This window comes from Dama dama, chromosome 30 (assembly GCF_033118175.1).
Source record: "Dama dama isolate Ldn47 chromosome 30, ASM3311817v1, whole genome shotgun sequence".
NCBI classification, from domain to species: Eukaryota; Metazoa; Chordata; class Mammalia; order Artiodactyla; family Cervidae; genus Dama; species Dama dama.
In genome coordinates, this window is record NC_083710.1 from 29,222,104 (window position 1) to 29,249,569 (window position 27,466).

The following is a 27,466-nucleotide window of genomic DNA, read 5'->3' on the forward strand; positions in this document are numbered from 1 at the left end:
TTGCAACCCCATGGACTGTAGCCCGCCAGGCTCCTCTGACCATGGGGATTCCCCAGGCAAGAATACCGGAGTGGGTTGCCATGGCCTCCTCCAAGGGATCTTCCCAACTCAGGGATCATACCCAGGTCTCCCACATTGCAGGCGGATTCTTTACCATCTGAGCCATCAGGGGAGCCCAAGAATACTGGAGTGGGTAGCCTATCTCTTCTCCAGGGGATCTTCCCAACCTAGGCTTCAAATTGGGGTTTCCTGCATTGCAGGAGGATTCCTTACCAGCTGAGCTACCAGGGAAGCTCATTTTATAATCTGAAGCTCATACAAATGGCTTTGCTTTACATAGCCTGTAGCTCTATTAAGAGATGACTGGAGGGACTTCCCTGGTGGTCCAGTGGTTAAGACTTCACCTTCCTATGCAGGGGTTGTGGATTCAACCCCTGGTGGGGGAGCTAAGATCTCACATGCCTTGGGCCAAAAACCCAAAACATAAAACAGAGGCAATAATGTAACCAAATTCAATAAAGATTTTTTAAATGATCCACATTAAAAAAAACCTTAAAAAAACAGATGACTAGAAGTACCCATATAATTTGGAAGGTGACACCCAGTGAGACGCCACTCTATCTTGTTTCCTCTTTTCCTTCAGGCAGAACCTTAGATTACAGCAGAGATAAGACACTTGTAAGGCTTTCAGTAAAGACATATCATTTCATCTCGTCAAATGTTTAAATCCTCCTCAAATTCTTAGATTCCAAGGCTATTGTTTCATTAACCAAAAAGAAAAATTGTTTTCCATGCATCACTGAGTTTGCTCTTGTGTTTAAAACTCTAGACCCTCTAATCCTAATTCTCTGGGATTGTCCTCCCACTTCTCTCTCACTTGTCGAGTTGGGAAGTGAATCAAGGGAGGGTGGTCCTTCACGCGTCCTGCACCCCTCTTAAAGAGCACTGCTTTACTCCTCGCTGAGACCAAGGCTTCCAACTCCAGATCTTCTGGGCCTCATCCGTGACCAGTCCCCCCCTGCTCTTTCAACTTTCTCGCTGTCACTCTCCCACAGAAACTCTTAACTAGAGGGGGAATGGTGGACTATGGCGAACATGCCTCGTGGCTTCCCACTCAGGCCCATCTATGCCCCAGCATCGCCCCGCCACACACACCTGTCAGTACAATCCTACCGTCAGGGACCTAGTGGGATCCTGGCTTCCTTGTGAAGTCGGTGCTCACTGAAAACTCATCCTCTCTCCCCTAAACTCCTCTGGTGTTTCTCGATGAGCCATGTGGCTACACTGCCTGCTAGAAGCTCTTTTCTACCTTATTAGCCTGTTTACTCTTTGACGTGGTGTGTGACCTCTGTCTCCCAGTTAGCCCGGGAAGGTCTGGCGGATGGCAGTGCTATCTTTTCCCCACCTGACCATCCCCAGCACAGCCCTGCACAGAGCAGGTACTGCAGACGGCGCTTTCCATTCAGGTGTCATCCCAGCTTTACTCCGGTCGACCTTCACTTTATGTCTCTTTCCACAATGCAGAATTTTAAAAAAAAATTGAATTCACTCTACATCATTGGAGAGCCCCCTTCATCTAGATTTGGTTTCAGATGTGACTTAATAAGCAGGATAAGTGTTCCTTCTCCTAGCCGTTAATAAAGCAGCACAAGAAGAGTATAAATTGAGCATCCACTGTGTGCAGGGATTACAGAAGATTACAGAAAACATGAAAGATGTGGTACAACAGGGCAAAGATTCAGTTAGATATAAACTTATCTGTGTGTGTATATACACACACACAGAGACACACAAACAAGGTCACCTAACACCAAAAAGAATATAAATAGTGCAAATATATATAATGAAAAAGCATTAGGAGTTTATGGAAGAACTATTGTAACGAATGGTGCTTAACAGAGGGGAAATGTTTTGGAACAGGTGATTAGGACCCAAGTTTTGAAGAAAGAGGGGGGACCACAGGGTCCATAAGAGCAAAGACCATGCCTGTTTTTGGTCACTATTATTTCTCCATCACTCACTGTAGTGCCTGGCCCATTGCAGGCATGCAGTTACTATTAGCTTAATAAACAAATAGCTGAATGCTGAAAAAAGGAGTAAATCCCATGTGGAGGGATCAGGGAGCAAGCTTGCCGTGCTTGGAAAGCAGCAAACATATTTTCCTGGGTAGAGCCAAGAAATTCCATGCAAAATTATGGAGAGGAAGTAGGGAAGGAAATGATGAATGACACCGAAGTCTTGCCAGGAATTTTGGTTTAAATAGATAGCAGCAATTATATATTCATTCATTTATCCCACAAATATTTACTAAGCATCTACTAGGAGCCAAAGTACATGCTAAGACCTGGGGATTCTATAGTGCACAGAACACACTTCCTGTCTTCCAGGACCGTGCAGTGTCTTCGGCACGCACTCGTAAATGGTGGCACATGACCCTGGCTCTTGTTATTCTAACAGGAGTTAGCAAAGGAGAGAAATCAGGCCAGTCTTGCTTGTAAATGGCTCCGGCAGAGAGCAGAAGCCTCAGTTCACGTGAGCCCCAGGGTGGAGTATGTCATGACAGCAGATGAGTTGAGGGCCGAGAGTAGGATTAAAAACTTAAGGAGGGGAGCTTCCCTGGTGGCTCAGTGGTAAAGAATCCGCCTGCCAATGCAGGAGACACAAATTCAGTCCATAATCTGGGAAGACCCCACGTGCCATGGAACAGCGAAGCCCGATCACCCTAGAGCTGGTGCCTGCAGCAGGAGAAGCCGTCACAGTGAGAGCCTGTGACCCAGTGAGAGCTGGCCCCAGTCAACGAGGGGAGGACGTGAGCATCAAGGAAGCCCCAGCACAGCCAAAACTAACACACATAAACAAACATAAAACTTAAGGAAGAACCTGCCCCCTGGAAAGCTGCCTGGGATTATAGAGTAGCTGGTCGAGTGGCTGTGGAACCAGACTGAGTTTATTTAGGGGTTCCTACCTGAGCCCAGGTCCATCAGTTTCCCTTGGCTTCAGGACAGAATTATGGGCTAAGAGGATAAAACTCTTGTGTTAGGGGGAAAAAAAATGTTTTTTAGATTTTTGTTGTTGTTGTTGTTGCCCAGATTAACTTGCTCTTTGACATATGTCTCTAGAGTGATGACTGGAATCAATTTTACTAATAACCAAATACAGAAAATTTTTATTTAGGGACAAAGTAAGAGGGTGAAATGACACAGCAAATTAATTTCAGAGCAAACGTGGACATGAAGGAGCCCTTGGAGCAGTACTTCCAACAACAGTGTTTAATGAGGGGACACTGGTTTCTTCCTGAAATGTTATGAATTTTAAGATCACTGCCTGTTACTGGAATATCTTGGCCTCATTTCCCATTTATTTAATTTTTTTCTTCTCCTTTTTTTTTTTTATTTCTTTTTTTTTTTTTCCCTCCAGGATGACGGCCTCCCAGAAAATGAACATCAGCTGTCAGTAGCGGGAAAGATAAAGAAGCATTTCAACACAGGTCCCAAACCGAATAGCACAGCAGCTGGAGTTTCTGTCATAGCAGTAAGCATCTGAAATATCCACCTATAACTTTTTCAAAGCAATCCACCTAAGAGACAGGCATTACTCAGGAGATTCCACCCAGAGACAGCGGAATGGGTCATTTCTTTAGACAGCTCGACCATGGAAAGCACTGGGAGAGGTCTGGGGCTTATATATACGATGTGTTTTTGCTGATCATTTCCGTGGGAGTTGCATCATTATCCAACACCTCCAGGGTGCCTTGCAGTATATATTAATTTCATGATTTATTTTTTTAAAGCAGAAAACCTCCCCCACACTGGACTCCGTGCCAGTGCAAACTTCTGGGCTCTGAGAAAAAAAGTTCCTAGTGTCCTTCTGCCAGGACCTGGGAGGGAAGGGGAGCTGAGACATGGCAGAGGGAGGCTGGAACACTATAGATCTTTGTACAAGGCTTAAACGAAAGCCAAAAACATGGCAGGACGCTTACCCACTGAGATTGTCAGTGAAACTGAATTGCTGTGAACACCCAAAGAAATCACGATTTCTTGCTCCTTAGAAATGTCTGTTTCCAAAGTGGAGAGTCTTTTAACATTTACCATTTTGTTGATGTGGCTGCACAAGCCTTTTTTTTTTTTCTTCTTTTCCTCTGTTCCATACATGCAGATATACACTACATGCAATTTGATAGCAGCTCTAGGCAAAGATTAAATTGGGCAGAGAAATAATGAAACCTCATACTTCCTGGTGTCATATTCCAGAGTAAATATATTCAAGTCCCAGATTACTTGAGTTTTTAATAATTTCCTCTTTTTTCCCCTAAGTGTGTACATTTTAACAGCGTATTCATTGTGAAATCACTTGAGCTGTTTTTCTTTTCCAAACAAACAACTTAGGCACTATGTCAAATTTTTAAAAGTATTTATGCTACTAAAGTACACATCACTCTTGTCAGCAATACTGAATATTTAACTACTTCTACTGGTGTTTTTCTTTCTCTTTTCTGTTTTTGGTTGTTTCAGAACTCCAGAAAAGAGACAAAGATAAATGAATGACCTATTAGATACAACCAGTCTCAGTTCTGGGTTACTGAATATTTGATAGGAGCTTCCAGAATTTGTAGGTGGCACGGGTGCATGCATACACTTCCCTGGACTGTTTGCATATCGTGATTTTTGATTGAACCCTTTCAGCAGGGAGTTACATGAGTGTGAGTCACTGGCTCACGAGCATCCTGACAGCACTAAGTAGAATGCATACTCCTTCCTGGTTCTGCTCTGCGCTGCTGGGGATATAATATACAAGTTGTTGTTCTGGCCCTATCTCTCTATTCTTTCTGAGGAAATTCAATGTAGAAGCACGCTGTCCTTCCTGTCTTCATCAGTGTTCTTTGTTATCAGCTAACATTCAGTCAGTAATTTTTGAAAGTAACAATCTCATGGTGCTTCTCAGGGAAACCAGACATTCTATCCTCTGCTTTCATCATTCATTCAAGACATAAGTCTATTCCAAAATGTTTGCTTCCAGTTTCCTTTTGGAATGGACTGCCAGCACGCTTGTCCATGAAAAGAACTGCTTTTCTGCTCCTGCTGAGGGTTTACAATTGCTACAGAGGGCGCTTTTCCCACCTGTCATTTTGGGGTTTGTTTTCGTTTTTCCTGGCTTTTTATTTGAATTAGTCTTTCGTTAAGTTTGCCTTGGTTGCTCAAGAATGCTTTGTTCACAGTCTTCTGGGAATCTTATGGGAATCTTATAATGACTGAGAGCAGGAACTTTAGGGCAATTCTTCAGTGGACAGACAACACAGATGGGAGGGGAAATCCTACTTTAATCAAACATGGATAAATTTTGAAACCTATTCCATATGAGTTTATTAAAACTTCATCTAAGTAGATCGCCCTCAAAACCTTCAGTTAGTATTTGAAGATTAAAAGTCCACTGATTTCTATCTAAATATCATGACTGGACCATTTTGAATGCAATTTAGTATCAGTTTCTCAGTTCATCACCAACATGTTTCCATGGAGACTGTACCAACTGGTAATAAACTTATTGTAGAATGGGCTGTGTGATGCTGAGTTGTGCATTAGTTGCAAACTGATTTAATCTCCTTATCCACTACAAAGTTGTGAAAAAAATCACCCACTTAACTCAGGCTCAAAATACTTGACTTTTTGGAGAAATAACTGAAATGGTGCCTTGTCAAATTCTAAAGCACAATTCACATGTTGACCACTATGATTAATATTTCAAATGAAAGAGAATATGGCTGTAAATTTCAGGGGGTATTTCAGGAGGAGCTCACGGACCATAATAGATGCATTTATGCATCTTTTCCAGAAAGCTTCTCCCTCAGATAAATGTCACACCCTCCATAAAAACCTGGGGTAGGTCAGCAGGCCCAGGACGGGAGTTAGAAACCAGCCAGTGTGACTGCCTTTGTGCTTAGCTTTCAGAATGGCACTGGGTAAGTTAACGTATACCTCATACCCCTGTTCCCATTCTTAAAGTACAAAGATTAGACTCAGGGGACCATCGCCTGATGAAGGAGCCCTGGCATTAAAAATATCCCAACTCAAACTAAAGTTTAATTGCAAAGGAACGACGTTCTGCTGTGAGGCAGAATATAAGTGAGAGGTGGAAGGAGTGCCTTTCATAAATGATGGTCCTATAGAGATCATTTGACAATTTAATAATGGAATATAATTATTGATTCACCCACATGATAGAAATTTATGTAATTATTACACTATGATGACTTCTATTTGATGGGTATAGGGGAAAAAGAAACTGATTTCAGCATAGATTTCATTCAGACAGAATTTTTTTCTCATGCGCATGTATGCTTTTCCCAGAGGCTATCAAATGATGTGTTTTATTTTAAACTGCCACGATTATAAGACTGTTTTTTGGAAATTATACGCACCCTTTAAAATTCAAAAATATATATACTGTCTAGAATGGAGTATCAATCAGCTTATTGGGTTTTTTTATTTTTTTCTTCAGAAAATCAGCAATTAAATTGTTGGTCTTTAACTGGTAATTCTCTTCCCTTAGTTAGAAACCTCACTGTTAGAAACCTCACTATCTGCTCATAAAGGGATTCATGACACTTTTTCTTTCTCAGAGTGACAAAGGGAAAAAGAGCATACTGTCATAACAAACAGACTCTAGTCACAGGTATAATTTATGACATGAGGGTAGTTTAACATGCATTCATGGTTCTGAACCTTAATGTTTTCTGTTCGTGTTGTCATTTTTTTCTTCTCTGCCTCCCACCCCCTACATGATTAAGACCAAAGAGAGGACAAATGATAACTTTATATTAAGGTCCTCGAGTTGGCTGGGAGGGTAATTACCCACTGGAGGCTCACGGAGATCGTAGGGCCCTTCTCAGAGGAGGAAAGGTGCCTGGCATTTAGGTCAGATGACATGATTAGGTGGGAGCCCGCTGCTGTCCTTATAACTGCAACACCCTGTCTCCATTGTCCCCTACTGCCTCACTACCTTTCCCAGTAGTTGGGGGATTAAAAGAAAACCAAGCCAAAGAAACCCAGAACAGAACAGAGAAAGGGAAACAAAAGGTTATTAAAATGCAATTTATAGACATAAAATGGAATTAGAGATGACATTTTAACGGTGGACTTCTTGAGAGCCGAGGGAGGGGAGGGAGGCGTTATTAGATTTGCTCAGCTTGATGAAGAACCGATGACTCAGATGTCAGTTCCAATTTATTTTTCCTCATTTAATGCTGTTTATTATTTTAACCGGTAATTTTCCTAATGCTTTCAAGTTCTTCTTTTGCATTTTGCTCATGCAAATAGAGAATTTCAGTCTAATTGAACAAATCCATACTAATCAGTGTACTAATAATGGTGATAGTGGGCAGCTTCCTTCTGAAGCGGGGGTCTCCTGCACTGGAGCCATTTCCCGAATGAGGTGTTATGGGCTGCCTTGCCTGTAGGTGGCAATAGAGAGCCAGTTACTGAGTAGCTATCCCTGGGCCGAAACAGAAATGCAGGACTTCATCTTCCTAACAGCAAGTGTACCTCGATTTTTTTTTTCCCTAAATAAAACAAACTGTAAATTTTTTTTTTTTAAGATTAAAATCTCACAGTGCTGTTCTGTGAATACTGGGATAGCCTGCTTTGTCATCAGAATACCAAATCTTCTGAGCAGTTTCTAGTTTAAACGACCGGTGCCCTGGCATGTTTCTGAAATGCCTCTGTGAATTTTGTAGTAGAAACTGTCCTCAGCATCACTGCAGGACCACACTTGGAAGCACTCATGAGCCTCTCTAGAAAGAAAAGTGGTCAGCTTGCTTCCTCTCGTGGGCAGAACGGGGAGTCGGGCATAAGGCATGATTACTGTTTCTCAAATTTTGGGGATTGAATCTTTTCTTCCTTGGGAAGCCAAAAGCTAACATCTTATTCCAGGAGGAACAACTTTGAGAACTTATCCTGTCTTCTATTTATTGTACCTTTTGTCATAAGCACTTACCTGTACATGTGCATTTTTAATATACAGTGAAAACTTTCATTTTATTTTCTATAACTTCTTAGAGAAAATTTACTGTTTTATACTATATCTAGTTTAAAAATGTAATTTCTTTAAGAGTAGCTTTGTTTTTGAAGATTAACTCTGAAAGAAATCCAAAGTGCTGTGATTCAAAACTCGATTCTTTTCATCTTTTATTTTTTTATGAAGGCCTCAAATTTAAGCTTGATATGGGGTAAGATTTTTTTGGTGGGGGGTTTCCAATCTGCTTTCTCTTAGGTGGCTAAAGCTGATTTCAACACTTCATGGTAAAGCATTTAACACTGCTCTAGAATATGAAGAGGTGTTTATGTCTTTTGAAATTGAGAGGATATTATTAAATGTGCATTCAAAACTTGTTTGATAGATTAGATCTTTTCTAACAAACTGGCCTCCGAGATAGTCATGAGGGATTAGTGTCTTTTCTTGCCTTTTTATTTTCAATGTATAGATTTAGGATATTAGCTAGTCACCCTGCACAAGAAGCATCGTTATTTCTATATACATATATAGTCAATGAAGAACAGCTTGGTCTGGAGTCTTAATCCTTTAGCATAATGTCGATCCACTGAGTTGCCCCCATTTCTCTCTGCTCAGCTGGACCACGGGTTTACCATCAAGAGATCAGGGTCTTTGGACTACTACCAACAACCAGGAATGTATTGGATAAGGTATGAGATGGTGCAGCTCAAGTCAGTGTTTCCATGGCAACGTGCTGGCAGTCTCCATTAACCAGTTCCTTCAGTGGATAAACATGCTTTTGATTTGTTATCCAGTCCATATGCTGCTTTATCAGTTTCATTTTAATCTTGATTGAGATGCCACACCCCCTCATTCCTTTTTTTCACCCATTCTTCACACTGACATTTGCCAGCTTTCCTTCCATTGCACATGCTCAGTATCAGTCTTCCTTACAGTTAAAAGGACAGTATATTTAGTGTTAATGTCAAAGCATTTTCCTGATGCTGCTAATTAAATCAATGATTTCTAGTGTTCTTCTGTCCCTTAACAAATGGAAGAAAAATAGTACCTTAGTATATATTCTATAGAAGTATATACTGTCATTTTAAAATCATCAAGCCCGACCTTGACCTTAGTAGATGGATGAAGCAATGCATTTACACCTTAGTCATAGAAGCTCCTCTAAACACAGTGAGCTATAGAATGCATTGTGTGTGTTGGTAATCTTGTGTTTCAAATTCTCCACCTTTTTGTTTCATTTTGTTTCTGTTTTATTGTTACCTCTCTCCCCTTGGAAATCCTTTTATGTACTAGCTATTGCATGAATTTATTTTTCAATATTTTGTAACTGTCAGATTACTTAGCTGGCTTATCTGCTCAAGCAAAAGGGACTATGGGAGGTATCGATTTTTTTTTTTTTAACTGGGTTAAGAATTCTATCCAATCATTTTCTATTCCCGTCAACTGCTGTGGCATTTCCTTCAGAGGGCATTGTTTGTGTCTCTTTAAGTTATCCACAGGCAGGATGAGTTTTGATGATTTGAGAAATGAACTCTGAGAAGTCCTAGGCAACTTTTCTCCTCCATCTTAATGTTTCTGAAATGATCTCCAGGTAAAGCTCCACATGTTAGCATTTGCTAAGAAAAATTCTACTGGGTTTGGCATTTCCCCTCAAATGACAGTGCCTTATACTGTTTCCAGAAATAGACTAACTCATTAAAAAATAATATGTATAATAATATATAATTTTAACCCCCAATTATTACTCTTAATTTTTTCTATAATTAGACAATAGGATCAAAGCCCTTAGAGAAGCAGACAAAGCTAATCTTTGACAAACTATCCAACTATCTAAGATTGTGACCGTTTCTAAGCCTGCTAAAAACAAGAAAATAGTCAAATTTCAAAAAGTATCGTAAAGTCAGTTTTACACAGAAGGTATTTGTATCTTCCGGACGGATGTTCATGCAGGAGTTGCACTCGTACTTTTTTATTTACCTTAGTAAATAGCTTTATAGATACAGAAAGAACTTTGTTTTATGTTTAACCTTTTTTTTTTTTTTTTTTTGATGGGGGGGATGACTCAGTCATGATTTGTGCAGACTCCTTTTACATGGAAGATGATCCATCCAGTTTTTTACTTTTTCCTGAAATGTAATATACATTCTGAAAAGTGCACACGAGTGCACGTCTCAGTGCATTTTTACAAACAGTAGGCAGTACCAAGATGAGGCCCAGAGCATCTCTAGCACCCCCAGAGGACCCCTGCCCCCAGGGCTCTTCCAGGAGGGTCAGGCAGCCCGGAGGGTAAACTCTGACCTGGAGTCTGTCCGCATTAATTAGTTTTGCCTGGTTTTGTTCTTTATATAAATCAAATCATGCGCCACCTTTTTTTTTAATTGTGTGTCTCCTAACCTCAGGGATATTAACCAAACAATATGAGTGTAAAGATACACAATTAAAGATAGGCATCAAATGTGTCTAATTACAGTTGTGCCTATTTGTGTAACACAAGTGACAATGTATATACATTAATTCCAAAAAAATCTCCAGATAATTATATTACTAAATTTGTGGGCTTGAGGGTGGGTGCAAAACCCCAAATAAACACAATAATTAATAGATGTAGCCAAGGATAGAAAAGGCCATTTAACTGAAATCCTAGCAGTGGTTCCCATCAGCAGACAAAATGACACATCGCTGAATAATGGGCAGGAGCAGATGGGAGATAATCTCTTTTTCCTTCCACACATAAACTGCTCTGTTTTCCAGCTGGGGGCAGTAACAACAATGTTTATAGTTAATGCTGTACTAAACAGCACACCCAGTATGTAAAGCTAAATTGGAGAAATGATGCTAAAAACTCATCCGCGTATATGCTTAATTAGGAAGTTTTATAATGCCATTTAGCCCCAGAACGAACACACTCCCCTCACTGATTGCAAATGCTTGCCTTTTATCTCCACGGAAGTGGGAGCATTCGTCTAACCACGGTGGCAGCCAACTCGCAACATAAACAATCATTGCGGGCGGAATGTCCCCGCTCCCAATTGTTGTGTTTACAAGTGCTCGTGGCTGTTTTCACTGCTCTGGGCAGAACACTCCGGAGACGGGCTTGCATTTGGTAAAGCAGCTCACATCAGGGCAGAGGCTGAGCGAGCATCGCTTCAGGGCACCCAGCATTGGCAGTGTCCCTCTTAGGAGGCTTATTGCTGATGGTGGAGAAATGGGGGAGGCGGCTTGTTCCTCCTCCTCTCATTCGGTCACCTGCCTTGAACACAGAGATGCTTCCAGGCTGTGGCCAAGGGAGCCACATCCTGCATGGCTTCTTTTTCCAGGAGACCTTCCGCCTGTCCCCCAGAGCCTCGGGGTGACCCTCTCCCAGGAATGGACTGCCTGGGCCATTCCACCCTCTCATGGAGGGAGTCCAAAGGCCCTGGAAAACATTGACATTCTGTTCCATTTTTCCTGCCTGAAAATGCAACCTTATCCAATGGGGAAGCAGTCATCCCCATCCCTGCTTCTCAAGGGAAGCTGCCCCCTGGCAGGAGCTGTGCCCAGAAGCACATGAAGAAGAATTCCTGCGTCTTCTGCACGCAGAATGGGGCAAGAGCCAGAAACCAACTGAAAGAAGCAAGTAGCAAAGCAAGACGCACGCTAAGAACGCCACATAAGATAAAACGCGGGGGTGAGCTAGGACAACAGGGGGCTGGGGTCCCAGCGCTGACCTGACTCACGTGCACCCTGGATTCCAGCACCGTCCTAAAACAGTGAGTAATGAGGCAGAGCTGCGGCAGCCACGCAGCCCTTGTAAGGCTATTCAATGCTGCCGTAGCTCTGCTGCTAAAAGGAATGGGTCAGTTAAAGGCATCTTGCTCGGTTTGAAAGATCAGTTCCCACGAAAGCCAGAGAGGAACTCCTCACGGGGTGAGGAGGGTTCCAAAGGCACATGGGAAGTTGCAGTAGGTTGCGAAAGTTGCCTTGGCCTTGCTCTGCCCTTGAGAAAAGTACCCCAACCCCCAAAGAGTGTCAGAAGTGCTGTAGGAGAGAAGGGCAAGGGTCTTAGTTCTAGCAAGGGATTAACCACCCTCCCCGACCCTGGCCTGGGCCTCCCTCAGTAACAGAAAGTTTAACACATAGAAAAGGCACAGATTTAAGCTTCAAAACCACCCACACTGTGATTACAGAGAAAAGTATAGAGAAAGTATGAGGTCTGGTTTTACAGCTGTCCCATGATACTAAAAAGTGAGTTATTAGGCTCAAAAGCTGAGCAACAGGTACTTTGTCTTCTACTGATAGTTCCACAAATGGTCATTGAGGGAAACACAGAACTAGTGAGACATTTGTATTATTTTACCAAGTCAAACAGGTTGCTCACTATCTGAGATTTTATTTTGTTTCATTTTATTTTCAGAGCCCCTTTAAGAGAGGATCCCTATATATATGTTATATATAATCTATATATAATATATATATATATATATAATCTTTTAAAATAATTTTTATATAACATATATAATCTTTTTAAAACTTAATGTATTTTATAAAAGAGAAATTTGCATGGCATTCCAAGACTTTCTGATTGGGTATAAACTGAAGTGAAATTTTATATGTTTTCCTGAGAGTCTTGGTAATTTGGTATTAATGGGAAATTCTGTGGTATTGTATTTATTTTAATCTTGCCTCAGAACCTCTTTCCCTCTATGGTTTAAAAAGACATCTACATTCTTTTCTATGTAGTTGTTCCTGCATATTTTGACTCCACATGTTCCCCAATGATTTTCACTGATAGAATGTAGGTTTTATGGGGTATAAACATGTAGGAAAGAATGATCATAAAGAACTTAATTGAAAGTATTGACACACTGTTATTTTATTAAGAAAGAGTGCAAAATATCCATGTGCTGGTCAGACAGTTCTAAAATACATGTCAAACACATGACACATCTAGAAACTAAAAAGCCTTGAAAATCAAGATGAATCGAGCTTGATTAAAGATTGCAGCTCTGTGCATGGAGAGCTTGTGGCCTTGGTGTTGAGAAGCCCTGTTTTGGATCCAGCCAAACCTCAGGCAAGGCATGTGTTCCTCTGATTTTCAGTTTACCCACCTATAAAAATGAGATGGGTATTATCAACCTTCCAAATCTATGGCAAGAATTAAATGAGCTGCCTGTACAAAAGTGCCTTCACAGACTCAGCCCAAAAGAAGAGTCCAGAAAAGACTGCTCCAAGAGAAAACCATCCATTCCACACATGAGAGAGATTTTCCTGAGAAAACTCATCTCTCTCCAGAGCAAAGCACTTATTATTAAAGTAGAACCATGACCTTTTTTGATGCTGTGATTGGGATAAACTCTGGAATGAGCTATATGTTAGATTATTCATGAATTGAGGGGCATTAAATTTTATTTAAGGAGTCTATAGCCCCAAATCCTGATGAAGTATATGTTTAATTAAAAAGCTATCCTCTAGGGCAGAGATTGCCATGTTATAGCCAATGGGCTGAATCTAGCGCACTGCCTATTTTTGTAAATAAAGTTCTATTGGAACACAGCCACATCCATTCACTTATAACCAACCTATAGCCACTTTCACTCTACGAGGGCAGAATAGAGTAGTTGTATCAGAGAACTATATAGCCTGCAAAACCTGAAGTATTAATTATTCACCCTTTCCAGAAAGAAATTTTCATCTCCTATTCTAGTAGAAAAAGGTACCACCTGGTGGGCTTGTTAAAAACTGTATAACCACGACCTAGTGGAATAGAATGGCTGGCACAGAGTAGGTGCCTCAATAAATATTTGTTAATAAATAAATGATTGAATTTTCCAAGGAGGGGACCATTGATAGAGAAACCTTGATTTTTGAGGATAAATGTGTTTTTGAAGAGTTTGGGGTATCTGAGAGCCTAAACAATCAAATCACATATGAAATGCTCCACAATTGCATCCCACGATAGCGACCCAGGAGTAAGTTTCAGCACAGCTAAAACAAACAAAAAATTCTAATGAAAGGAGTCACCCCTTAACCCACTTGCTTAGTAAGTTCTAAATTTTCATAGATTTTCTTAAGATAAACTGTGCCTGCAGTTGTCCTTTAGTTTATTAGCCCGATGAAGGAAAAAGCAGCATGGCAGCTCAGCTTAGCTTCTGCTGTGAGACAGTCAGCGGTCGTAGAGCAGAGGAAGCACGTGACTTTCACCCTCTAGAAGCCTGAGCTCAGCAAGTGGCTATCATTTTAACCCTCTGATCGGAGGCCACTAGAAACCCTCTGCAGAGCTGGACAAGATTCTGTTAAGAACCAGATCAGCGGGAGGAGCCTACGTTGATGAAGTAGTAGAGAAACCTGGGGCAGCCCTCCCCCAGGACATGAGAATCACATGTAAGAGACTGGTGCCCAGGAAAGAGCTTCAAAGGCCGATAGTTTCATTCCGTGAAGTCCCCTTTTGTCACCTTCACTTTAGGGAAATACCATGTCTTAGTCCAGATACTGTGCAATTCCTGGCAAGACCCCAAAGGGATATTAAAGCAAAACAAAACAAAACCGTAATAAGTATGGCCGTGAACTGAAAAAAAAAAAAAGAAATGAGTAGGGTGATATATCAATTGAGGTGTCAGTTTAATTTTACTAGCAAGCAAAACATTTCCAAAGTGGCAAGCGAATCGTAACTCAGTCCCCGCAGAGTAAGGGCGAGCGAAGGAGAGGGTTCCTGAGATTAATGCCCCAACAGCTGCATCCCCGGCTCACTCTCCTAGGTGGTATGAATAATGGATGGGCTCAAAGGCAACATGCACGATAATGTTCTTTTATTAATGAAATGAAGGCTGTTTGTGATGGCTAGCAATAAATTTAGAAACGTAAAAAAGGAGAAACAGTCACTGCTTGCCTCTGAAAAATGGAGTTGCTTAAATCCAATAATTACTGCCACATCAGAAAGCATCGCCTCCAAACTTAAATGAGGTGTATCTCTTGCAGGTCCTGCATGACAAATATTTTTGATCCACAGACGGAAGGCCTGTTGTTTACTGAGAGAAAAACAGAACCCGTTCTAGTAGATTGATGGTGATATTAAGCATATTCATGGTATTTCATAGGTGGAAGTTTCCCTGGGGGTGAGGCACTGTAGTACCTCACTGCATTCCCTGGACTTCGAAATAGCTCGACCGACGTGGTGGTTAGGAAACGTGCCCAGGGTCACATAATCAGCTGAGGCAGGACAGAAGGCCAGCTCTCCCCACTTCCCCCTGCTGCTGCTACCAAGGGGCTTAGGCTACAGCCACCAGACAAGGCAAGCATTGCACAGACGTGGGTGACTCAGACTGGCGAAAACAAAGTCACGCCCTGTTTCATGTTCTCACTTCATTTCTGACTTTCCGCCCCCCAGGCTGTATTTTTCCCATAACATAGGCCAGGTGGGTACAGCCTAGGTGTCCATGCTGATTTCCAAATTCAAGGTCAGAAAGAAGGATTTCGAAAATCTGAGTACTGTCTAGAGTAGTTTTACTGTAGCAAGAGCCACCACTGTCCGAACTCATTCGGTGAATCTGTTGTTGGAATACATTTCCTTGGTCTTATTCAAGCGCTGTCTCTCATCTATGCGTGCCTGATGTTACGGCAGGCGCCAAAACATGATCAGTCTGAATTTCTTTAAGAGCTCCAACTGCTATGTGTGTCTGCCCATGAGCTGCTGAGGGAAGCGGCATGATTTTACCATTCCTCGGTTTTCACATTTCACCTAGCAGCTCCTCAGGACACCCTGATCAGCAAGGGCTTGCAGTCTGAGGTAGGAGCATGTAGAGTCTCTTCTGGGTAGAACACGAGTGTATTTGTTACTCCACATCATTTCCTTCGGTCTGTTGCTGGTTCTGTTGATCAGGATCCCCCAGTCTGCTGTTAGTCGGCTGCAGCCCCGTGCACAGAGCTGTCACTGATGGGTACATGTGTAAAATAACTAGATCAGAGCTTCCTATGTGGTTACTACTGGTCAACTCCAGCATCTCGAGAGATTGCTTGCTCACCTCTAACCTGTAATAATTAGCACCAAAATGTGATAATGCAGGCTTCAGATTTTCTTACGAGTGCTTAATGAAGTGATAACTTACTGAGGAAACACTTGGGAATTCCACAGCAAGTCCATTCATGTCTGTTGCACAGCACTGCAAACTGTGAGCAAAATAAACTCATGAAATAATAAATCCGTTAGAAAGTCTTAAGTTTTAATGGAACATCAAGGCTGGGGACAACCTTACCTTATAAAGATAGGTGTTAGGGAGGAGAGACCCTATTTGCTTGATATCTGGGAAATATTTGTGATTGAGAAAGAGGAAAGCAGGCTTTCAGAAATGGTTGAAAGAGCCCAGGATTTAAATCTATGAGGCAGCACTTCAAAGGGAAAGTTATGAATGTTTTCTGGGGAGAAAATTGCCAATTGGATAATAAATATTTTTGTAGCATTATTCTTAAAAATTATGTATTGGCATATTATTCTTATTCTTTGCAGGATTCATCTGTCCTTAACTACCTGTAGGGGCTACAGAACTTAGCTGAAAAACTTGAGCAACACAGATTTTAGAGGAAAGTTAATTTTATAGCCACAATTAAAGTTCCAAAGAGATCATATATGACAGAGCTTATTATGATAAGAAATTGGACCACGATCCAAGGTTATTTAGTAGGTAAATAGGAGTATAAGAGATTAACTTTATCTGATGTAAGCATTTGATCATATCTAAAACATAAACTACATTCTTAAATATTAAGACTCACAATATCTTTAACTTCTTACTGTTTTATACTGAGTTGCTTGGGGTTCTGTTTTGTTGTTATTCAGAAAGTACGTAATCATCTAAAATAATTTAATTATATATTAGCTAAGAGATATTTAATATACCCTTCGACGTGTGCCACAACTGGCTAGGCAGTCTGGAAAATGCAAAGGAGGAGCTTGCCTAGGATTTGGAAACGATGCACAGAAAAGACCTGGGTGTAGTAAATGTCAGAAGTCTGGTCAAGACAATTCCTGCCTGAGGGATTTAGAAAGAAAAAGTGTGATGCAGAAGGTGAGATTTGATCAAATCTTAGAAAGCAGAAATGTGAGTGGGCAGGAAGCGGGAGAGGGTGATGTCAGGCTGGTGAACACCTTAAGCCAAGATGCAGAGGCGAGCGTGACTGAGGCACCTGCAGAGAGCTATCAGTTAGCACTGCTGGGGTCTCACGTGAGGAAGACCCAAGCCCAGCTGGCTTTCAGCAAAAAGGAGACATGATTTTATACAGCCTGAGCGGTTCAGAGGCTGGCTGTGGCTTCAGTCATGGGTGGACTCAGTTGTCAGGAGGCTGGTGGTCTTTCCACGCGTCCTGCTTGCCTCCCTGTAGTGGCTTCAGTCTGGAGCTTCACACGGTACCACCTCCAGCCTGGCCACCCTCTCACCTGGGAGTCACTGTGAGCCCAAATCACTGTGTAGTCTCCTCTGGCCTAGGAACTGGGTGGGGTGCCCATCCCGAACCAACCACAAGTCCTAGGGGATGCAGTCAGCACAGGCCTGCTTCTGGGTCACAGGCCAGCCCTGCCCCACCCTCTGAGATGGAGGTAGGGTGCCCTTCACTGGAACCACAGCAGGAGCTGGGGGTGTCCGAAGGGAAACAGGCATGGTTAACTATAAGCAGAGCAGGCGGGTGCTGTGTCTGCTAATGGAGACATTGAGTCTCCTGATGTCACAGGATTATTTTGAGTAAAATAGGAATAATTGGACGCTGGAAAATTTTATTGTAAGCACATTGCGACTGCTAGGACAAGGAGTTTGACTTTATGAGGAACTGTAAATCAGTCTTGGGCATACTGACCTCTCAGCTGGGTGTGGGATGGCCTGGGGGTTGGGTGTGCAGGAGGAGGGAAGTCCCAGGACCTCTGTTGTACTTGCCCACTGTTCAAAAGCTGCACGTCTGAGAGCATCTCCTTTGTGCTGTGAACTGTGGAGACACAGACAGGATGCCCAGACCTGATCCTGCCCTCCACAGCGTCCACAGCATGGCAGGGAAGACGGTGCCTCAGAGTCGGTCACAGTGCGGGCAGAACGCACAGTGACAGTTGTCCTGGGCTTCATGGGAACAAGGAGACGTTCTTAAAGTGAAGCTCAGTCCCTCGAGGTGGAAGCAGAGTGAGCAGGAGCCCAGGGAGCAGAGGCCTGGGGGCAGTGACGTCCTCTGGATCATCTCTGAGAGCAAGTGTGTTGGGAGCCCTCAACCTTGCTTGTAGAACCTTTGAGAATATTGAGCAGATCTGGGTGGGTTGGAAACTTCCCGCCTGTCATCGTGCCCAGGTGTCCCTCGAAGTTCACAGGCCCAGGATGGGACTGTACACGCGGGGAACCCTGGCCTGCTGTCCCTGAGAGAGTTCTCGGGTCTCCGGCACGGGAAAGCCCTGGTCCTTTGGCCTTGTGGTGAAGGCCACAGGGGATCCTGTGGATCCAGGGGATCTTCACGACCCACGGATCGAACCCGGGTCTCCCGCATTGTAGGCAGATGCTTTACCCTCTGAGAGCTTCCCTGAGCCTGGTGGCTCAGATGGTAAAGCGTCTGCCTGCAATGTGGGAGACCTGGGTTCGATCCGTGGGTTGGGAAGATCTGGAGAAGGACATGGCAACCCACTCCAGTATTCCTGTCTGAAGAATCCCAGGGACGATGGAGCCTGGTGGGCTATGGTCCGTGGGGTCACAAAGAGTCGGACACGACTGAGTGACTTGACTTCACTTCACTTTAGCCTCTGAACCACCAGGGAAGCCCCATAGCTGCTGTCAAGTTCCTCTTGACTCAGCACAACTGAAAGCCCAGGAGCATCTGAGCACCGGGGCCCAGCAACAAAGGCCAGCATTTAAAAGCTGCTCACTAGAGAAGGTGGCAGGAGGGGCCAGAACTGACCACTTAAATGGGACAGGGCAAAGGGCTGGCCAGGCAGAGGGACAAGGCAGGAAGAGAATGTGACTTGCCCCTGAGAGCATCTGGAGGAGTGAACGTGGACGCAACGGGGTGGTGCCATCTGAGCTGTGAGTGCGCAGACGGGGCATCGCGGTGGCAAAATCGCCTGTGTGCGTGGCTGCCGCCAAGAGCGCGACTTGGAGTGGTTGAGTCTGTGATGGGGAGATGAGGTCGACGTGGAGAAGGTGCTAGTGAGGGTGGGAGGGAAAGGACGCACTCTAAGTTCTAATGCGAGCTGGGTTCTGCATCGCTTTCCTCTGACCTGCAGCTCCTTCATTTTAGAACAACATCTTACATTGTAGAGAACGAACCAGCAAACCACCACCTTACATGTCTGGGAGTCTTTGCCATTTTAAGAGCATGTGCACTTCTGGTTTTACCTTTTAAAAACTCAGGAGGGTGACAGGGGGTGGGGTTATCCTTGCTCCTTATTTACCTGAGAACTGAGTAAATGGTTCCCACAACCAGCAATGGACTGAGCCAGACTCTAAATTTCTGACTCGAAACCCAACATGCAATTTTCTTGGCCACACCAGGGAACCTCAGTCTGCCAGTCAGTATTCAGTTTGATGATGCCAAGTGATTTTTTCTTTCTCAAGAAGGTAGAAATAGAAATATTTTTTACTACCAAGAGGAGTTTGTATTACTCTTGAATTAACTACAGGGTGGTGTTTATGTACGTCAGACTAAATAGACTCCTGATTTTTTATGTTCAGCTTTACACAAACAGAACATTTTCAGTTTGCTTTGAAAGCAAAATACCATTTGTTGTAACTTTACAATGTTTTAAATAAAGTTAGGAATTTAGTTTTATGATGCTGAAAAATATCACAAAATCGGCGGGTATAAGACCAAGAGCTATGTACATGAGGGCCCTTAAAAGTTCGACGGTTGGTGAATCAAAGGTAGACATTTCAACATACCAGTTGTTGAATTATTGTATTAGCAGTCCAGTGAAACGAGAAGTGAATTATTAAAGTTTATCTTCCTCATTGATTTGTAACCCTGTTACTCAACGTGTGGGTAGTTTTTAAAGTCGAGCAGTTCAGCCTAACGAAGCCATTTACTGTACTGGTTCTACACACTGCCTCTCTTTCTCTCTTTATTACTTCATTTTGTAACTTTGATTGCCCCATTTTAGATCTAAGATTGCTCTAATGCTACACCGCAATTGTATGAGGGGCTTAGTTTTCACTTTGTTCTCAGAACCCGGCTGGCTATAAATTTATCTCTGTTCTTTGAAGAAGTTAACAGTAAATTTCCAAGAGGAAAAATGGTGGTATATATCTCTGTAGAGGAAAAGTAATCTCTTAAAAGCAGAATAACCTCCAGGCTACATCCTTTTAAAGAGGGACTTTCAAACAAGGATGCCTTCCAACTTTTATGTGTGTTGTGTATTTTTCTTCAGGCTTTGTACCTGCTCTCCTGCTCTCTGTGTAAGGTTTCTCTGTAATGAGCCATCCTGCTCACACCCATTAAATCTGTAATGAAGCCATGCCCTTCCCAATCCTGATGTCATAATAACTTCCAGAGCACAGCCTGGAGACGATCCGAGGTTTCCTCAGAAAAAGTGGGCAGAGGGCCCAGGGCCCCAGAGTTGGAATCCCTATGACGCTGAACCTCAGTTTTGTAGAGTCCCATGGACTACAGTGGAAACGAACTTTGTGGAGGGGAATCCATGGGAAGGTTTCCATCAGGTTTAATTGCATTCAGGGCAGTTTTCAAAGTCAGGCTCTGGTTCATTCAAATTAAACCCACCCTTCCCACACTCCCTCATCAAGAGATAATAAGGTCATTTAGAAGGAGGAGGTGCTAAAATAACGGGATGAGCTTGTGGCTCTGTTTCCACATCTGACAACTTCATCACCTCTCATCTTTTATTATGCAGCTGCCTGGAGCTGCATGTTGATGAACGAGGCACTGCCGGTGTCCTCGCGTGTCAGACGCACAAGCCCTGGGCTCCCGTTTACCGCTGGGGCTGGGGGAAGCCGGGATCTCTGGATAGGCTAGGAGCAACCAAGGGTCATCGATGTGGAGCTCAGGGAGGTCTGGGGAGGGCTGGCGAGAGGCTGAACCCCCACATCATCCATCCTGCCTGTGCCTGCGGTGTCACGACATGGGGCTCTCAGAGCTGCATCTGGGGGAGCAGAGGGCACCCCAGCAGTGGTGACTGTGGGCACCATAAGCGAGCCATTGTGGATTGTTAACTTTAGCCAGCATATTTTTCTGACCTCAGAAAGCTCCAGAAAGTGTCGTGTGTGTGTGTGTGTGTGTGTGTGTGTGTGTGTGTGTGTATGTGTGTGTGTGTGTGTGTTTGCCATTTCCTTCGGCCTAATTGTCCTCTTTCTCATTTTATGCCCCTGCTAGACCACCGCTCTTGATAAGGAGAGGCAGGTTTTCCGACGAAGACGCAACCCGGATGTGAGGAGCCGGTACAAGGCCCAGCCAGCTCCACCGGAACTCAACTCGGAGTCGGAAGACTACTCGCCGAGCTCCTCCGAGACTGTTCGCTCCCCAAACTCGCCCTTTTAATAAGACCCTTTTACCCGAAGTCCTAGCTTAACCCTTTGATACTCTGAGGTTTGTTACCCCACCCCCCCCCAAATTTATGTCAAACAGTTTCATCTGATCTACCTAGCACTCAATGCTTGAATGGCCGAGCAGAACAGTGTGTTTTTCTGGTATCCTTGTAGCGATTTCCCTTTTGCTGAATGAGACTGTGACATGTTGTTGGTGAAGATGACAACTTGCTGCTAATTGGGTCCTCAAAGGGTTAAGGCTATTTTGCGACTTTTAAAATGTAGAAGCAATGAATGTTTTCATCAGTGGAGCTAGGCTCTGCAGTATGTAACATAGCACGTGTTAACCCTCTGAGTGCATGGGATTTTATGGAGAATGCTTGAGGGAATCTTTCAGGCCTCTGGATTTATATGCACATGTTTCTTGATTTTGCTGCAGATTAAGGGGTTATTAGATGCTGAGATGTCCAGACAGGAAGAGCGTCTAGCATGCTGTCTTGCTTGTCCTTTTTTTGTGGGTTCAGAACATGGCAGGTTTATAACTTAAGCATCAGCGTCCCTTTCCTCTTCACATCCTATTAAGAAAGGGACTTTTTTAAAAGAAAGAGGTCTCACTGCCTGCTGCCCTGAGTCCTGCATCCCACGTGGAGGGACCTGGATCTATGGCCAACAGCCTGACCCAGGATATAGATGGTGGCCCCCCTCCCCCAAATAACCTCCATTTGAAGACGTGCTGATGACGCCCCAGAAATGCTGCTTCCACTTCAGCTGCTACTACTGCCAGTGCAGACCCTCAGGAAGTCACCATAGCTTGCCCTGTACTTGGTGAGTCAGGGTCTGCCTGCTCAGTATGAAACATCTACAGGAAAAAAATAAACAAACTGGTGGAAAAGAGCAATAAATTGCCAGGTGCTCTACAGGGCTGGAATGTCAAACAGGAAGAGGCAACAAGACCCTGTTCTTTGTCTCATCTGCTTTTTTCACACAGTTCAGTCTTCAGTGTGAGATCCACACAGAGTATGAAGTCCATACACAGAATATGAAGCCCATACGCAGGAGGAGCGCCCGGGACTGGGCGCCCAGAGCTGAGTGCTTTGCAAGGTGGCCAAGGAGAAAGCAGAGTGGACCAGCAGTCCTGAATGGTCTCAAAACACTTTTTAATGAAATAAACCTTCGGTGAGATGATTCCATGTGCACCTTTAGGATACTTACATATAGTCTCAGGGAGAACAGGATGGGAGACCTAGAGGGTATCCCTGAGGGTAAAACTTCCGCTCCCTAGGATGACCTTTATATAGCGCTGTCTTTAGCTGTCCAGAGAGAGATGCTATTTTCTTTCTTTGGCCCAAGTCCTGTCCAACAGCTGTATTTTACTCCTGTTTCCAAATCTTTCTCCCTAGCCCTGTGTCTCCCCTGGAGTGTGTTGCGCTCGGAATGGGGGCCTGCAGCAGCCTGCCGTCACTGCTTAGGTGCAGGGAAGAGGCTGGCCGGGGTGTTTGGCAAGGCGGGGTTTGTCCCAACTCAGATGTCCTCCTAAGGTTTGCTTTGCTCCCTGGCCCAGGAGACAACCATGATGGCTCATGAAATTTGCATCTAGATGGCTGGACAGTACTCATGGTCTCCGCTCTGAGGTATACTTGGACACCTGAAAGTCTTGAAATGTGTGTGCAGCTCTTCCACAGTCAGTTCTTGACTTTCAGACACAGATCGGTCTTCAGTGACCGCCTTTTACTCTTCAACTGATAAACGTATGGTCTCTATTACTATCAGTGTAAAAATCACAGCATGCCGTGACTGCACCATGGTCCCCCCCCAACTCCCGCCGCCCCCCGAGTTTTTGACTCTTTCACGTTTAGGTTTATCTCTTCTGTGTTGTCTTGCCATGTAAATATTAGGTCATTTACTGAGAGCACCCCCACCTTTTTTTTAAGAGAGTCCTGAAACCTAACACACAACATCACAAAGTAGCACAAATGAGTTGGGTTTTCTGTCAAAGACGGGGAGGGCAGGACGCCAGGAAGGTATGGTGTGTAGGTAGATTCCTTACAGTAAAGTACCCAAAACTGGTCAGAAATTACTGCTTTCTCTAGAACTCTAAAGCAAAGCACTATTTAAAGTAAGACGAAGGAGCAGGTTCCTGGATTGGCCTCAATTATAAATGTGTGAATATGAAGAAAGCCTCTGCGTGGAGACCTACCTGCAGTAAGATTGTGGTTTTCCTTGGGCCTCCCTGGCAGCCCAGTTGGTAAAGAAGCCGCCTGCAATGCAGGAGACCCCAGTTCTATTTCTGGGTTGGGACGATCCCCTGGAGAAGGAATAGGCTACCTACTCCAGTATTCTTGGGCTTCCCTTGTGGCTCAGCTGGGAAAGAACCCACCTGCAATGCGGGAGACCTGGGTTTGATCCCTGGCTTGGGAAGATCCCCTGGAGAAGGGAAAGGCTACCCACTCCAGTATTCTGTCCTGGAGAATTCCATGGACTGTATAGTCTGTGGGGTCACAAAGAGTTGGACACGACTGAGCAACTTTCACTTCACTTTCTTTCTCTGAATTACTGCTTTTCCCGTGGGCATTGTGTCTATGATGCCAGCATCTAGCGTGCATAGCTTACAGCGTACGGCTCAGGCCTTTCTCACCCAAGTCTTGAAGGACTGTGGACCGTGTCAAGCTGTGGCCTGTTTCTCATAACACTGCAGAGGGGCCACTCGGAAGAATGCAGGGCCATTCAGCACGGGGATCCCAGCGCATCGCTGCAGAATTTGAGTGATCTATGCTGAATAAATAGTGGAATGTGACCTGTCAAGTAGAAATATTGAGTAATCAGATGGAATGCAATCTTTTCAGCACTAAGCTATCGAGATCCTGAATGTCAGAGATGTACTCAGAGGGTTAACAGACAAGCACAAGGCATGCTGATTACGTGGGTGTACCCAGACTGCTTTTGCTTTTTAGCCAGTGCTAATTTTTTTCATGACATTCTTGGGATAGTTCAAGTTTGAAATAATTAAGTGGTGGTGTTCTTTAAGGAATTTCTATAACCAAATTGATCTTATTTTTTATTTCATTTTATTAGAGAATAAATATGTACCATTATGGCAGTATATCTCTGTACTTATCAATTTAATCATTGCCACAAGTGTCCCCATATTTTTCTTTTCTACGTATTTAATATAGCTTTTATGGTGGTGGCCTGGTGATGGGGACTGTCTTTCCTCTATTGACACATGACCAACCATATGGTATTTTCAAGGGGAATTTTAAGATTCATTTTGTTTCAGTTTTGGTAGTAGTCTAGTTAAGGAAAAACTCTTTCATTACTTGCATCATGTAAACCATCTCTGTAGATGAGAACCGTTCATATTGATGACACATTTTTTTTTTCCTCAGCACTGTAGCAGAAACCATTTATTCTCATAATCAATGCATATGTGATTTGCTCCATATCGTTAGAAGGAAAAGTAAGATTTTGGTCATTGAAAATGTTTTTTCTGTAGCCCTCATCTGATTTTACACGTGGTGCATACTAAAATAAGCCAAGAAAAAAAATGCAAATAAACTACTGAAAATGCTTGGTGTTCTGTATTCAGTGAGACTTTCCTACAACCTGCTTAGCACCCCCATGGGTGGCGCTTAACAGGCCCGTCAGATACTGTTGAAAGAAAGCAATATATCCATAAATGAAGGCTAAAATTGCAATCCTTTACCCTTTGAGGCATATTTCAGTTGGAAAAAAGAAAAGAAAAATTGGCTTAGCTGAGAGGGTCACGGAGCTGCCGTGTGACCAAGGCTCACGCACATTAAATCATGGTTGTCTGCTGGCCAGTGGTGCCATTACACAGCCCTGTCCCAGTGCTGAAGGGCAATTGTGCTTGAGGGAGAGCTTTCTTCATATTATTGTGTTGCCCGATAGCCCTTCTCTGGGTCAGGATCTGTCAGCATTTCCATGATAAACTTCTGATTTCAAAGGTTTTTAATTTGATCATAAAAAGGTGCCCCAGGCTGAAGTTTGCTATAGAGGGCCTGTTCCAAAGAATGAAGGTTCACTGCCTTCTTTTCTCTGCCCAATTCTGCTGAGAAAAGAATAACCAAAAAGAAAAAAAGAAAATCTGGTATGTCTCCCCTCTTTACTTGTAATTTCAGAATTGTGGAAAGCACCAAGATCCAAGATGGTAGTTTAATATAATTATTCATTTGGGAGTGGGTTAAAAAAATTAATGAGTCACCTGGCATATATTGTAGATAACATATCTTTTCTATAATTTGTAAATCATTAATTTTTTAAACTGCTACATGATTTGGGAGGGGTTGGGGTGGGAATCCGATCAAAGATTTTTTTTAAAACTTGAAGTTGGTCAGTTCAAGGGTTAGCCTTTCCTGTGTGTTGTCTGCCATTTCCATTAGGAGTTTGGGGAAAAAATACTCTCAGACAGACCCTTATTTTGCATGCAGTGATAGAGGGTCAGATATGTGCTTCTTTGGGAGATACAGATTTCTTTATTTAATCAAGTTTCATGAAGCCATTCTAGTCTGTTGGGGAAAATAGTGATTAAAAGCACTTCCAAAATTAACAATTTTTGTCAATTTAGATAAGGAGTGCATCAATGAACACACTTCACACATTTTTTGGTTTAAAGACAAAAAAAAAAAAAAAAAACACGAAACTTGAGAACACATTTGATCACTGCAAATGTGCTTTAAAAATTGGCTCAATGGTGCTTATACATGAAACAGTAACAAATGGGGTCCCTAGGACTGTCAGAAGGAATCTTTCATTTGTATGTAATTACATACTTGAGGAGGAGGTGCTTTTAAGGCAGTCTTTCATTTTTTAATCATCTCAAATATGCAACCATCCATCCAGTAACATTAAGGGTCATAAACTGGTGGGAAACAGGAAATTCAGTGTGGAAGCTTAGGATGCCTCTGGGTGAGGTGGTCTTTATCTCCCCCTTTGGTTTTTTGTGTGTGTTGCTGTTGTCGTCGTTCACGGGCTTCAACGCTGAAGCTGCGCGATCATTTTTCAGTGAGTGAGCTTCTAACTGGCAGGTGGTTTGATCACGGGGTTTGCAAGCTCTTGCCCTTGGAGACGAGTGAGGGCTCTAGTTTCATGCTTTTTCATAAAGGAAGTGCAATCTCTGTAATTAAAGCCTACCTGTAAATTTCCTCGACATTCTTTTTTGGTCCACTGACATGAGACCCTTAATGTTGCTTCAGTGTAAAATTGTATATTTTTGTCTGTGATATACTTTATTAACTTAAAGTAAATAATAGTTCTAAAAGCCTTCACTGTTGGTATTAAGAGAAAGTAGGGTTTTAAAAGTGATGATAAAGATGCTATAATGTCAATTCATTCCAGTCCAATTGAATGTGGTAAGAAAAAGACCTTGAATAGTTCTCTAGGGACAATTTCTCACTGGCCATTGACATTAATCTTTGATGTATTCTTAGAAAAAAATAAAAAGAAATTGAAACTGGTCCAAGGTTAGAGTCATATCCTCGATAACTATTTTTTTTAATTTTATTAGGAAATTAATAATAGTCTTTTTCATTCTGGGTGAAAGAAAATTGTTAAAGGATTAGTTGAGTGTGAAATTAAATAGTATTTTGCTCATACATACTGAAAAGGTGGACTTGAAACTTGATGCATTTAAACAAGTTTCTGAAAGGTTTCAATTCGGTGCAAGAGAAAAAATTCAATGTTTCCTTTGAAAATACTGAATTTATCAATTGCTGCATGGATCAGATGGCACAGGTTAACCTTTGATTTTTCAGAATCTTAATGAAGTAACTATCAAATGATTTGTATCCATGATTAAAGCTGGAATGAGATCTGATTTTTTTTCCTAATCTCTCAGTTTAAGCTAATAAATGTAGGTTAATGTGGATGAAATCATCTGTGATATATTATGTTCATTTATCAACTGAGCTTTTTTGATGTTGCCTGTTTTTATGTAAAACATGTTCTTAAAGGTTAATAAAAGAATAGTACTT

General features: G+C 42.8%; 1 protein-coding gene across 2 annotated transcripts in view; it reads left to right on the forward strand.

Annotated features, from left to right (window-relative positions):
• The window catches only part of DCLK1 (doublecortin like kinase 1), a 335,163-nt gene extending 310,106 nt beyond the window's left edge, over positions 1 to 25,057 (forward strand). For both annotated transcript variants that reach the window (XM_061133010.1, XM_061133011.1), the window contains 2 exons: positions 3,418 to 3,531; positions 21,325 to 25,057. In XM_061133010.1, the coding sequence (XP_060988993.1) occupies positions 3,418 to 3,531; positions 21,325 to 21,489 (279 nt within the window). In that variant the 3' untranslated portion in view covers positions 21,490 to 25,057. The remainder of the gene's footprint in view (positions 1 to 3,417; positions 3,532 to 21,324) is intronic.
• Positions 25,058 to 27,466: the final 2,409 nt, after the last annotated feature.